This window comes from Rhamphochromis sp. 'chilingali', assembly GCF_963969265.1.
Source record: "Rhamphochromis sp. 'chilingali' genome assembly, chromosome: 2".
In the NCBI taxonomy this organism is placed as follows: domain Eukaryota; kingdom Metazoa; phylum Chordata; class Actinopteri; order Cichliformes; family Cichlidae; genus Rhamphochromis; species Rhamphochromis sp. 'chilingali'.
Genome location: NC_137930.1, coordinates 19001807 through 19016359, shown reverse-complemented (window position 1 = coordinate 19016359; position 14553 = coordinate 19001807). Strand labels below are relative to the sequence as shown.

At 41.4% G+C, this 14553-nt stretch overlaps 2 protein-coding genes across 3 annotated transcripts in view; both read left to right on the top strand.

Annotated features, from left to right (window-relative positions):
* Positions 1-4689: 4689 nt before the first annotated feature.
* Positions 4690-11356, top strand: LOC308387734 (guanine nucleotide-binding protein subunit alpha-14-like). Its single transcript, XM_080867995.1, has 7 exons — positions 4690-5007; positions 7294-7478; positions 8574-8728; positions 8896-9024; positions 9709-9838; positions 9935-10088; positions 10765-11356. The coding sequence occupies exons 1-7, from the start codon at positions 4887-4889 to the stop codon at positions 10953-10955; spliced, it is 1065 nt and encodes a 354-aa protein (XP_080724121.1). The 5' UTR covers positions 4690-4886; the 3' UTR covers positions 10956-11356.
* Positions 11357-11797: 441 nt separating this feature from the next.
* prune2 (prune homolog 2 with BCH domain) overlaps positions 11798-14553 on the top strand; it is a 13509-nt gene continuing 10753 nt past the window's right edge. Inside the window, exon 1 of one of the 2 annotated variants that reach the window (XM_080868009.1) lies at positions 11798-12445. The gene's annotated coding sequence lies outside the window, so the exon portion shown is untranslated. The remainder of the gene's footprint in view (positions 12446-14553) is intronic. The other variant, XM_080868008.1, reaches the window with a different exon arrangement.

The window sequence follows — 14553 nt, the reverse complement described above, 5'->3', positions numbered from 1 at the left end:
CAGCTATATTTAAGGGGCTTGATATGATCTGTTTAGGAATTAAAGCCATTTTTACACTATTTCCCCATTTTCAGAGGGTTAAAAGGGATTTAGCCAATTGGCTGATAGTATATTTAATAATATAGAGCTTTTCTATACTAGATGAGCATTCAAAGCACTTTATACATGTCATTCATCCATTCATGCAAGTAAGTGCTTTCTATCTAACATTAATATGCCGAAGGATACTTTGGCGTGCAGACAAGAGCAGCCAGGCCTCATCCCAGCAACTGATTACTCCCTGAGCCACAGTCACAATAATATATTTATTCAAATATAATATTATTGTATAATGAGATAACATATACAGCTTCATAATCGTGGAGGCCTGTTCCCTTGCTATTTCATGACAAATTAAACAGAAGAAATATCAAGAGCTGATTTCCTTTGTTGGGCGTGCAATATGGGATTCAGAGAGATGTGAAAAGATTTGTTAGGGTGGAAGTAAAAAAAAACAAAAAACTGACAAAATGGCAAAGTCTATGGCCAAATCCACAATCAACTACATAAAATGAAGGAAAGCACTGGCTCAGCAACACCAAAAAGTTGGAAGATGATGGAACTGAAGCACATAATGACAGCATTATTTCCATAGTTAAGGGGAAAAAAAGATGAGTGGATGACGGAGTGGGTGCAGTTTTCTCTGTGGTGGGGTCGGGTGGGCTGTCCCGGGTTCTGTGGGGCCAGGCGGCGCTGCCGAACTGGGCCCCGGTCCGGATGGGCCTGGGCCCCCTTTCCCTGGCGGGTTGCAGAGTGTGGGGGTGCCTACTGGGGTCGGCGAGGGAGCCGGCCCCAGGGAGGGGTCACTTGCCCCTCCCTTCCTTCCCTCCCCACCTCCAGCTGCCTCCCTCTTCCTGCTCCACCACAATCACCCACACATGCAGGGCCTTGGGGTAAAGGTGTGTGCAGGGGAGGCATCCCCCCCCCTCTGTCCCCTTCCGGCTGCCTGTGCCTCAATTTTATCTCACAACTTAGACATTCACATTACTCACACTCTCATAACACATACATATAGGACCTTGGACCTTGCACGCTACACGGAATCCAAAGTACCATCAGGGTGTACACCTCACCCCTGGTGTCGTTGCCCACCTCTCAATTTTAAATACATGTAGACATTGAGGGCTATCAGGGGGGGCTATGCGCTTACCTGCTGCTCTCTGGCAGGTAGCTCCCTGCCCTCCTGGGTTTTAAATGCACCTTAGAACACACATGCATCAAAACTACATATGAGCGGGCGGAGGGAGGTTTGGAGTCTTCACACACCCCCGTTCTCTGCGACCTGCTGGAGCGGGGGGGTTGGGAGGAGGAGTTGGCCATCCGATTGGGGTCTGGAATATGGGGGCTCCCTGCTGCTGCCGAGTCGAGGCGGTCTGCATCTCCCCACCGCAGGGAAAAGGGTAACACTACCTGGGTCTGGGTGCAGTTTCCCCAGGGGCAAGGGTACCTAGATGTGGGGCTTAGAGTACGCTTGGGAAGTGTGATCGTGTGTACAGCGTCTCTTTATGTCTGTCTCCACGTTGGGTGAGTGTGGAGTAAGTGCATATGAGAGCATGAGGGTGGGAATGGATGTTTGTGTCTGTGTGTGCCTGTTTGTCTGTGTCTATATGTCAGGTTGGGTATCAGACGCCACCTCTCTGGGGATCTCAGGCCCTCCAAGGTATAGAGGCCTATCTCCCCCCACCACTTCCCTCAGACATCGGTGCGTTGGTGGTTCTTTGTGTCCAGGGGTGGACTGGCTCACTCCTGGTGGCTGCTTGTTGGGGCCTGGAGCCTGGGGCTCGCTCGGGCCACTTCGGGGGTGGGGTGCCCTCGGCTTCTCGGCCTGGGGCTCGGTCTCTCTGGCACAGCTGGCTGCCGGCAGAGCTCACGGGCATGTCACTGCAACTCCCCCTGGCTTCTGCTCCGTGGCTGCTGAGTGAGCCCTCATCTGGGACTCTCCTCAGCTCATTCTGGGACAGTGGCGCGGCTGCCCCTCTGTTGGTCTTCCTTGGTCTCTTGTGTTCTGGGGGCCTCTGGATGTCTGGAGTCTTGATCTCCTCCATACCTGCTTCATGCCCTGGAGGACGGGGCTGTGGCTCCCCCACACCCTCTAACAGATCATTACATGAAGGAACCTTTTAATACAAGCGCGTCCATGCTCACAGGTGTACACACGGGTGCTCACACACACAAACTACACCCTTTTTGGCTCCTACCTCAAAGCACACTGTGCGCTGTCGATTTTACGTGCTGCACAATAATGTTTAATATTTCGTATTTACTGTTATATTCACATAGATCATCATGATGTTGTTTATTATGTTGCTCTTTTTTTTCTTCTGCTTGTTTTCTCTTTTTTCTTTCTCAACAGGTGATCCAGGTGATTGATTTATGTATTTTTTGTCTGCTTATTTTGTTGGTTTTTGTTTTTTGCCCTTTATCCCCGTCCCTCTTCCCCGCTGTTTTTCTTTCCCTCTTTCTTTCTCCCCTTTCTTTTCCCCAGTCAAGTCTTTCCCGTATTTAGCAAGTGAAAATAAAATAAAATAAAGAATAAAAGGTGAATCAAATAGACCATTACGGCAAGGCTGGGTTGGTCCATTTGGTAAAGTAAATCCGTTGGGCATCTTTCTTCACCTTTAGACAATAATTCTGATGGTAAAAGAGCCAAACAGGACAGGCAAAAAAAACAACAAAAAACTTCATAATTTCTAGCCAAAGTAAGAGAACTCACAAGGAGGTAGGTGTATCGTTGGTAAATAGACTGGTACTTACATAGCACCCTTCCACTCAAGTTGAGCACTGAGTGCACTTTTTACTGTAAATCTCATTCACCTAGTTATTTATGCAGTGCTTTTATCTATGCTGAGCACTTTGTCTAACATTTGAAAACTCACTAACACTCTGTATGCAACTCGGGGTTCAGTATCTTGCCAAGCATGCTTCAACATACAGACTAGAGAAGCCAGGGATTCAGCCACTGAACTTCCAGTTCATAGGTCAGCCCTGTTGTCAGCAGCCGAAAGATGCCTTCATGAATGCAAACGAACAGGGTTTATGAGACGGTGCAGATTACCCTTTTACACTGAGTAAAAGGAAAAGCCACATTAGACTTTGGCAATATCAGTGACACGTAGCATCACCTTTCGTTAGGCTTAAAGTAGATGACAAATTTTATGAATCATTACAGCACCAAGATACAACTTCATTTATCTATTTATTTCAGGCCAGATAGAGAAATAAAGAGAAGGCCATTGTAGAAAGGCACTACTTTAGTGTATCCTCCAATAATGCTGAGCTCAGATTAATGGGAAACATTTTGACCGGTTTTTTCTTGGCTCATGCTCCGCAATAAGTTTCACGAAATTCTGCCTTTTGTAAATTAATCAAATTGCGTTAAGCCTCAACATGAAGCACTAGTTCTCAGAAATAAACTAGTCATTAATAATAGTTTCATTATTTATCATGTTGAATAAAGTAATGCAAATCCCCAAACTTTAAATATTCTGTTATGAAATAAAATGACTCACTCCAAATATCCTACAACCATGTGTTGTGGATAGTCCCTGCAGAGGCTAAGCCTACACTTTAAGCCACTGAGGTGTTGGTTGACGGGGGTGATGCGATGCCACTGTTATGAATGAAATCTGTTACAGTCCTATAACTCCAGCCGTACGTATCTTGTCCATTTAACATATTTATTCTTCTTCCTTCAGTTGTATTTATCATTCCACAGTTCTCTTTATCCAACCGGTCACAAAGTGATTGTGCCTCCCGAACAACAACACCTGGTGCTGATTACGTGTGTCTACCTTCACATTCACATGAACACATCATACCGTAAAGCAATAAAGGTGACCCCTAGCGGCACACATAAGGTAACAACTCAAAAAATGGCTCCTACAGTCCCTTTTTTCACATCGCAGTCATGTTTTAGGAGGAAAGCCAAAAAAAAAAAAAAAAAGAAAGAAAGAAAAAAAAAAGATAAAAGGTCTGATTGTCTGATTCCACTTTGGGAAAGTCCTGCTATTGTATGTGCAGGTTCCCTGCCATGTGTTTACTCATTGTCTTAAGCAGACTGTGCTTTTCTTAGTGTCATCCATGGAAAAAACACAGTAACCACGTTTGGTGATCTTATTGAAAGCACAGCATGAATCAGCCTCGACACAGTTACACCTATAGTATCATATTTGATACATAGAGTAGGCTATTTGGGGAGTTTTTTGAGACTTCGTCGTCATTTCATCAAAAAATGCACTATATATTTCTAAGCTATTAAAAAATAGAAATAATTTTTTATAGATATGAACTGTTTTTATTTAAACAAATTTGTCAGATAGCTCAATGTGGTTAAAAAAAATACAATTTACTGGCAATTTTTTCATATTTCAGGGTTTAACTGGTTAAATCATGATAAACACTTTAACGTGTGTTTGAGACAAAGCGTCACAAAGTTCACCTGTGAACCTTGATCTTGTTGGATTTAATGCTTTCGGGTACTTTACCGTCACTCTGGCACGAAGTTGCCGTATTTTCCTCTCTTGCCTCCCAGTTGGACTTTCCAACTTTTCAGCAGGCTCCTGAGAGTATGGACGTGTATTGTAAGTAGGTGCACAGGGACAGAGTGGATAAACTTGCCTTTCAGTCAGAGCCCGCCTCTCCTGCACGGCAGGAATGTGAAATGCACCTGAACTGGATCCCCCAGCAGGAAGAATGATTGCAGAAAGTTCACTTGTTCCGAGACGTAACTTTTCTTGGCAAGTCTGACAAGAACAAGAAAGAAAGAAAGAAAAGAAAAAAATCTGTATAAATTTTACAAAGTTGCTGTCTGTAGCTGAACCGGGAGCAGCAGGTAAACTAGGATAACAATGGGTGAGTGCTGCCTGTCTCCAGAGGACGAGGAGAGACTGAGGATACACAGAGAAATAGAGAGACAGCTTCGACGGGACAAGTTAGCGTCTAAACGGGAGCTGAAGCTGCTGCTTTTAGGTGAGAGCTCAGTGTTTAACTAACACACGTCCACAGTGGAACTTTGGAACATAATGAACAGATATGTCTTCAGTAACAAAGAAACTTTAAATAAGTTTAGTTAGTTTGATTTTTTCTGTTTTTTTTTTTTACAGTGTACACTTGTTAGATTTGTGGCTAACTTATTATTACAGGGTTTCTGATCATAGCAGTGAACGTTTGAGTTATATTTCTGAGGCTTATGCGATTTAACAGCTCAACAGAAACAACCTTTAGCGTCAAAGGAATTCCCTGTGATGATTCATTCATCCACCCAGAAACCTGCTGAGATTACGCAAGGACATTGTGTGCTATATAAAACAATAATAACGTTCACATTCCAGTTTAATCTGTATTTAAGGGAGTGAAATGCTGAATTAGACTAACCAGAACAGGTTTTTCTTAATGTGGAGTGTAATTATATGTCTGTATCTCGTTTTTCCTTCTTTTTTTAAAAAAAAAAAAAAAAAACACGTTTAAGGTCTCTCTTTGAACTAGAGATCTCGAGCTCAATGAGACCTGTTTAAATAAAGAATTACATAATAATAATAATATACAGGAAAATAGCCTTCCATTTACAGCCCCACAGTGAGTAGAGTTTGGTTTCTGCTTATGTTCTGGCGTGGATATCCTCAGTATTTGAACTGTAGACTATCTTAGTTTATCGTAGTAGGCTACTGGTATGCTAGCATGTGATAGTTAGCATTAAAACAAAGTCCTTAGACTGAGAATAATGCAGCCTATAATACAGAATAAAATGTTATCTGATGACGATGCTCTATATTTACAGTATCTGTATTTATAAAGCACTTTTCAAAGTAAAGTTTCAAAGTGCTGAATATTAATAAAACCAACAAATAAAAAATAAAAGTTAAAAATAAATGCGTTGGAAACTAAAACAATTTAAAATGATCTCAATATGATTATAAAATAATTATATAAATTATATTACATGTCTGTCAAAGCACTTCCCTGAAAACATCAGAAACAAAACGACCAAAGTCATAGAATTCCTCCACTATGGAGCAGGAATGTTTGGATCATATTCCATGTCATTCCATCTGATTATTGTGGAAATCACCACAAAAACCAAATGCTTGGCTTGTAGTGTAGTTTTGCCCTCCTAAATTGACGGGAAACTAACATCGGAGGTATGGAATAAGGTGAATCAGGTGCAAATACCAATGTTTTCTGGATCAATAGATAACAAAGCTTTGGTATGTGTTTTACGCTGTGCTGTCACCTCACGCCAGTTACAGCTTACTCCTCGCATTCTTCACATAGTGATGTTCTGATGAATCTCTCAGATAGCCTTAATCATTTGCAGTCTCCTCTTAAAAATGAAACCATACTGCTGCTTCATTAGTACAAAGTATTCAGGTTTCATATTTTGACAGCCACGGTGACCTCATTAAATGACATGTGGTCTGTTTTCTCCAGAACCAAAACGGCCAAGCAGGCCACTTTTCAAAGCTTGACTGTTGATTATGTTGGAAACAATACATTAGACATTAGGGATTTGTTTAAAGGTCAGCGCTACTTTAAACTTCAACTTGAGTTGTTTGGAGAACAATATCCCCCTGTAAAGGTCAGACTAATGGTTAACATTTCTAGGCGTTTTGGGCCCTAAGCTGACACCCTTATCAAGAGTAATTTACAACTAGAAGGCAGGAAGCAGATCACTGTTTCAGTCAAGGACACATCGCTGTTGATAGGCACGTTGAGTTGCAGGAATCTGGCAAAGACTTTCTGTCCCAAAATAGTATTCAGCACATTGTTATGTGCAGAATAAAAAGTAAGTGCATATTTAATTCATAATGTTTATAGCCTTTTTGTTTTCTTTTCAACTTAATTCTCCATCTGCTGTCATGCTTTTTTGTAGTGCAAAAGCAGTGAGATGAAAATAAAACCGAGCGTATGGGCATAATGTTCAACTCCTATATGCTGTGCTAAATCAGAGTAATCATGTTGGTGATGGGGGGATACAAATGAATGAAGAAACGCACAATACACATACACACACACCCAGGCTTGATTGAAAAAAAAGGTCTTCTAACCTGGAAACCTTACTTTCTGGAAATATTATAACGCTTCAGAGATTGCAATTTTTTTTGGTTGTTTTGTTGCCAAACTCCTGTTGAGCTGCAGCTGATTGATGTTGAGATTATTTCTTTTTTTTGAGCGCATGCCACAGATGTCCTATTTCTGGCATTGCTTTGATCTTATTCCATTTTTCATCCTTCGGTTTCATTCATCTCGTTTGCCCAGGGACTGGTGAAAGTGGGAAGAGTACTTTCATCAAACAGATGAGGATCATCCATGGCAAAGGATACAATGACACTGACAGGAAAGGCTTCACTCGTGTGGTGTATCAGAACATCATAGCGGGCATCCAGGCGATGATCAACGCCATGGAGACTCTTCACATTGACTACCTCCATGACCAGAACATTGTGAGAAACCAAGCATTTAAACTTTTATGTGGCGTTTGAGAAAGCTTGCCGTACCAGTTACATTGAGAAAAACAAATTAGAAATAATACTAGTATTGTAACATGCAGGCTATATAAATAGACAGTTTTCCACTGCAGGAACTTGTGAGTTGCTTTTGGGGCCTGCACCTTTGTGTGTGCATTCTGACCACAAGGTGAACCTCCTGTAAGGCCTCACTCAGGGTTGTAAGCGGCCACTTTAGGATAGGTTCTTCAAAGTGGTTGAAAAAAAATTCTGATAGTGTTAGTTTATGATAAACTAACAATCTAAATGTCACTATCAGTGATTTAAAATCCACACAGCCCGATTTGCCGCAGTGGACAGACAACAAATTCTGACCAGCTGAGCTATTTTCGATATTAAATTCTGTTTGTTCAGTGGCAAATCACAACACGTGGGAGTTTTTTGGGGAGGGCGAGGTGGGGGTCTTCTGTTAAACCTCAAGAATCAGACTCAGGGTGGGCGGCCATCTGCCTAGAAACAGTTGGTGTGTGAAAAAAAACAAAACAAGATATGAGCAATGAAGAACAAAAACACTCAGTGACTGTGTGGCTCATAATAGAAACATCTGGAGGACAAGATACCAGTAAATACATGGATCCAAAAAGGGGGGGAAAGGCGAGAATAAGACAGGAGGGGTGCTCATTATATCATATACATTTGCAACCTGGAGCTATAATGGCATAACTAAGGGATATTAAGATGGTGCAAACTTTTATCCTGCAAAATAATTGGACAAATGTTAAGGGATCACAGAAGTTATTACAGTTTAAACTTTGGGGGACATGAAAGTGTGCACCAAATTTAATTTAACAAAAGCTAATTCAAGCTTGTTACTTTTTAGTAATCAAAAACTTCTACAGACAATTAATCTTTCTACATCATGTCATTGCAGTAGATCTGGTTCTTCTTGAGAACTATAGTAAAAAAAGGAAACATTGCCTAAAAACGATCTCTTGCAATTCACAAAAACCATCTAGTGGGATTTCTTTTACAGCGGTCATTGTATTGAACGTGTACTGAAGAAGTGAAACGACCTGTGTATCTGTCTGTCAGGGGTATGCGGAGAAGCTGAGCCAAGTGGACTTGACCTATGTGTCAACTTTGGAGTCCTGGCAAGTGGACGCCATAAAGAGAGTCTGGAACGATCACGGTGTTCAAAGATGCTATGAGCGCAGAAGGGAATTCCAGATATCAGACTCTGCAAAATAGTAAGACTTTTATATTTCACATTTTTATCTTGCATTAATTTCCTCCGTTTATTGTAATCCTGTAATAGTGTGGATTCATTCTGCTAAAATCAATGCATGTAAAAAGCATAGATTTCTGTTTAATATTTCAGAATATTAACCTTAATGTGTTGTTGTAAACATTTCAGTTACCTCACTGACTTGGACAGAATCACAGCCCCGTCGTACATCCCCACCCTGCAGGACATCTTGAGGGTCAGGGTGCCCACCACAGGCATCATAGAGTATCCCTTTGAATTTTCCAAAAACATCTTCAGGTTTGATATCATACTTTATTAACACATCATCTAGACAGATATACAGCCCTGTGAAAAAGAAAGTTTTGACATGACTCGCAGTCCAGTGTACCCAACCATTCAACAGCTTGTAGAAGTCTTTACAATGTTGCTCCAGTTTATTGAGATTTGTGGAATGCTCCAGACCAGCAAACTGCCAAACTTCTGCTTTTATACTGGCACTCCCTCTTGCTGATGATCAATAATGAAGTGCATTTGATTAACAGCACCCATCCGGTACTTACCTTCTTAATGTGTATGGAAACAGTTACGGTGTACTCGCAGTCCACACACACACATTATTACTGCGGTGACAAAACAGACTAATTACTGAAGTGACTAAAGATAGTTAATTTGAACTAAGTGGGCGGTAATAAGTTTTCCTTCGAGTCGTGTTTAGAATAAGCTGCAGACAACAAAAGAGCTGCATTCACAGCTTCTGCAGGTCCCAGTGCACATGTGAAATTCAATCATCTGTGTCGCTATGTGGAACTGCTGACTGTTGAAACCTGTATTGGCTAAAGACCATTTATATAGAGAGTGAACTTAGCAGTGTCAGTCCCCTTAGAAAACTCTCTGCGAGAAAGTAGAGAAATATAGTTCCTTCTTCAGTAATTCTTCAGTCTTCAGTAATGAACCTTTAGTGCTTTCATTGTCTTTCTGTAGGATGGTTGATGTTGGTGGGCAGCGTTCTGAGAGGAAGAAATGGATCCACTGTTTTGAGAATGTCACCTCTATCATATTCCTTGCAGCCCTCAACGAGTACGATCAGGTCCTCTATGAGAGTGAAAACGATGTACGGTCATTATAGTTATAGTTGATCCTTTCTTTGATTCTTGTCCAACCTTGTCCAAATACAGTTCATCGTTTAAGCCTGTCGCCCCTCTTTCAGAATCGACTCCAGGAGAGCCTCGCCTTGTTTAAGACCATCACCTCGTGGCAGTGGTTTCAAGAATCCTCCATCATCCTCTTTCTGAACAAAACAGACCTGCTAGAGGAGAAAATCCAGCATTCGCATTTAGCTTCCTACTTTCCAGAATACACAGGTAAAGCATGCCCCCAGTTTGCTCTGCATGTCTTCAGAACAACCATAACTGTGTTCAAAACTATATTTGAGTATAACTGGCATGAAGTGAGTCAGCCTTGAATATAGCAGATAGCTGACCCTCCCTGAGCCTGTTTCTGCCAGAGGTTTCTTCCTGTTAAAAGGGAGTTTTTCCTTCCCACTTTCACCAAGTGCTTACTCATAGGGGGTTTTCTGATTGTTGAGGTTTTCTCTATATTATTGTAGGGTCTTTACCTTACAATATCAAGTGACTGAGGTGAGTTTTATTCTGATTTATTTGTATAAAGTAAAATTGGATTCAATATTTATGTATTTAAACTGTTAGACTACAGAAGCAATGACAAGCTGTGTTAATCATTTTTTAAATTACTGTCTGTACATGAATTAATCAATCCAGCATGCACCCTGTCAAATATTTGATAATTAAAGACATTAAAGATTTGTGAAGAAGATGACAACTGATCGATTTGTGAAAGTCCACAATAGAGCACTACGCATATTGTGACTGATGTTAATGATAAGCACAATTATTAAGAATGAGTTAGTTCTTAAGTCTCAACTAAGACACACTGGAGAGTATAAAACTGTATTAAACAGTAACTGTGAAAGAGTGAGCAAGGAGGCTTTTCTAATTTTGACCACTTTCTCCCACACAGGGCCTCGACAAGATGCTGAAAGAGCTAAAAAGTTCATCTTAAATATGTATGTGGAGCGGCATGTTGGTCGTCATAAAGCCCTTTACACGCACTACACCTGCGCTACAGACACGGAGAACATCAGGATTGTGTTCAAATCAGTCAAAGACACACTCCTCCAAGAAAACCTGGAACAGTTCAACCTCGAATGACAGAGGCTAATGGACCAAGTGATGGTTTCACTGTGGAGAGCAAGAACACTGGTCGTAATCATGTTGTAACATTTTTAAAAAGACAAAAAAAAAAAAAAAATCTTTAATGTGCTGTCAGCTGCTTGTTCAAAAACATCAAAGAGAGGCATTTAGGCAGCAGTGTCAGGTAAGGTGCATTTATTTCATGACTGTAACAGGGAGCAATTGTCTTTCTTTGCGACACCACTTTATCATAACTGGTAAAGTAAGCCCATTTTTTTCTTCTGCTATAGGAGAAAAATGTTATCTTGAATTGTTACACAGGGTTCCTTTCATTCTGTTACTGTTTGATGGAGAATAAGCACACGGCATCAGATTCGTTTTACAAAGTCTGGCAGGAATGTGGCCCATCCTGCCTTACAGCTCCTCATCCTGTAAGGCAGGATGGGCCACATTGTAGCTCCTCACTGTGGGGGGAAACTACAATGGCTTTAATTTGTTTTTTCATTATTGTATTAGGATACTTTTAACAAACGTTTTGCCTCTAAAATGATTAAAACCACAATCATGTAATATGTATTTCTATAAACTGATTCATGCTGCTTCCCCATTGTTGTCACTTTATAGAGAACTTTATTTTGACAAAAGTAATTAAAAATATATATAAAGAACAAAGTGTATGTTCAGAAATCTATGACTGATCTCACGCTATAGGACAGCAGCTGCTGACAGTGATTAACTAAAGGCAGTTTTCCCAGACACCTTCACGTCAGGCGTGGTTACACTGAGTGTGATTATAACCTTTGTACCATACAATGGTCAACAATGAGGTCTGACAGGCTGATCTCCGTCTTCCTGTCCTAATTACTTGGGATTAAACTTTGGTAAGTGAAACAGGCTTTCAACGAGGTTTAGAGAAATGCGTGTTTGGGCATGGATATCTAGGAACCAGCTGATTTCACCTGTGTTGTGTTTTAAGGGTTGAACAGTTCAGAGCTAACGTAGAAGGAAACATTAGAAGTAGCCTAAGAATCAGTGGATTGTCAAGCATCAGCTGTTTGCTTCTGATTGGACAATAGTTTCAAGCATGTGGTGAATCCTATGAATATTATCTGCACACGGAGCTGGCCACGACAGCTCCTTTTGTCACCCTGAGGGCAAACAGCTCTCTGGGGCTCACAAATCAACTGTCAGACATTAAAAGCAGTCCCGCACTTGTCGTGAATAGTAGTAGTTCAGAAACCTCAGAGCGCACCCACTTCATAATGACAGGCAAATACACTCCTCCTATATGTATGTATAAGCTGGTGTGCAAAGAGCTGTTGCAGCAGGTGATCGCCCTTATTTGGTAGTGGCCCAGATCATGTGACCACAAAATGGTGGAAGCTGTGAGCTGTTTGTAAGCTGAGCATCTCCATCGAGAGGCTGGAAGCAGGAAGCAGGCAGGGAACTTGGAAGTACATTCATGCTCTGAGACGCAGGAGGACAGAGATTCCCGAGCCCCAGAAGCGGTGAGTAGATGGCTTTTATTTGGGGGAGGGGGGTGATAAAAAGAAGAGAAAGAAGGGATATGCTCTATTTTTTTTCCACAGCCAGCAGACAGGAAGCGAGGGAGAGGGAGGGGCTGCTGGCATCAGCACTGTGGTCCTACGCTGTGCTGGGGAAGTGGATCTTAAGCAAATCAGCATCCTCAGCGGAAGATATATGATGCTGGGTTTTGTTATTCTGCATTATAGGGCTGTGTATCAATGTGTATTTATTTCCTTGTGGGCACAGATACAGTAGACAAACAGTGAATCATCAGCATGGCACTCATCTCCACTGGACAGGAACAAACCATTCAGCATTTTTCTGTTGCAGCTGCTAATGCGATCGTATTTTTCTTAATCCAGATAAAATCCTGCCGATGAGGAACAAGGACTTTCCCTTTTCATGCGAAAGAGCGCACGTGACTCTCGGTGAATTTGCATCCGTGCCCAATCTGTGCTCAGGCAAGCGTGCCGTCATTTGATTTGAATGAGCACTAGGAGGGGAAAAAAAGGAGAGGAATGAAGTTGTGATGTAACGAGCGTCGCCGTTTCCCCGACTCCACCTTCCACTTGTCACCCTGCCTCCTCCACTTTAATCACAGAGGGAGAAGACCTTTAACCTCAGAATCCCCCCACCCCATCCCTTGCTCTACTATCTCCCTCTCCCGTCTCACCACTCCTCTTATACCCCCCCCTCTCCATTCCCTGATAGCTTTGGAGAACTATTGATCAGAAAAGTGTAATCAATACACTTTTTTTTTTTTAGATATGAAGGTGTTAGTACACTTATGGATGCGCTTGGATTGGTTTTTTTTCTTATGCTCGCACTGATATTGATAAAGCCAAACTGTAATTTTTCACTCTATAAAACAGCGTTGATATAGATCCCAGAGATAAGATTTTTTTTTGTTGTGTCCTCTGGCTGACAAACATAGATAAAGACACGATATTGTCACGGCTGGCGGAGTGAGCCGTGTGGTGTGGAGGAAAGGGAGGACCCAAAATGCAGCAGTGACTGATGATACGAGTGATGTTTATTTACAAAGTGACAATGGCAGAAACAGGCAGTGAGGCATGACAAAACAACTGAAGAAACCTAAACTGGGAGAACTAAATGACAAACCTGAGACCATACAAAAGGGGTGCGGGGCAGAGAGACGCAGAGACAGGAACACCATAGAACGCAGACGAGCCGACAATGAACACAGACCGACACCCACTAAATATACACACACAAGGTAATCAGGTAATCACACACAGGAGGGAAGAACAGCTGAACCTAATACACATGAGGACCGGAGGACACAAGCTGAACACAATGACAACAGACACAGACCTTCAAAATAGAATAGGAAATCCAGAACATGAGCCTTCAAAGTAAAGCAGGAACACACAGACTGATTTACAACACAACACGGAGACATGAACAGAGCACCAAGGACAGACACAGGTAGGGCTGAATACACACACCAAACTACAGGTTCAACCCTAAACCAATACAAAATCAGAATAAACACAAAGCACAAAAATGAACTTCAAGGAAACACAAAACGCTGGGCCAAAATGACCCAGGACCATGACAGATATTGATCAAAAATGTTGTTGGTTAAATTATAGCACTGAAATCAAATCATATTTTCTGCTCTGCAGCACTATATTGAAAAGTGCTTGGGGATTTCTGAGACGTAACAGGAATGCTTCCATTAAAATGGGTCATATTTTAGTTTTTCTCAATCCACTTCAGATTCATATGTAAAAACATATATATTAATATTTAATTAAGTGAGTAATACTGGACCATATGTTTAAATCCTATTATAATGAAAACATTTTATTAAGATGCCTCTTGAGGAGATGTGGGGGAGTATTATCAGCAAAAACTAACTTTGCTGGCTCAGAATGAGCTTTTCTGGGGTTCAGTCCAAGTTCAATTAGACGTATAACAGAGCATGAAATGAAAAAACTCAACTTTCCACTCACTAGTAGCTTTTAAATTTGCCATTTATCTCAACATTACCAAGACTCTAACAACCAGTCTATCTAACTCAGTCATTACATAAAGAGGTATCACAGGCGGCAGAGAGCACACA

What these genes read in the sequence shown, in the direction of transcription:
- LOC308387734 (XM_080867995.1), top strand. Translation starts at nt 4,887, where the DNA reads ATGGGTGAGTGCTGCCTGTCTCCAGAGGACGAGGAGAGACTGAGGATA. An exon ending in ATATCAGACTCTGCAAAATA is followed by an intron (nt 8,729 to 8,895) that starts GTAAGACTTTTA and finishes TAAACATTTCAG; the next exon opens with TTACCTCACTGACTTGGACA. An exon ending in TTTTCCAAAAACATCTTCAG is followed by an intron (nt 9,025 to 9,708) that starts GTTTGATATCAT and finishes GTCTTTCTGTAG; the next exon opens with GATGGTTGATGTTGGTGGGC.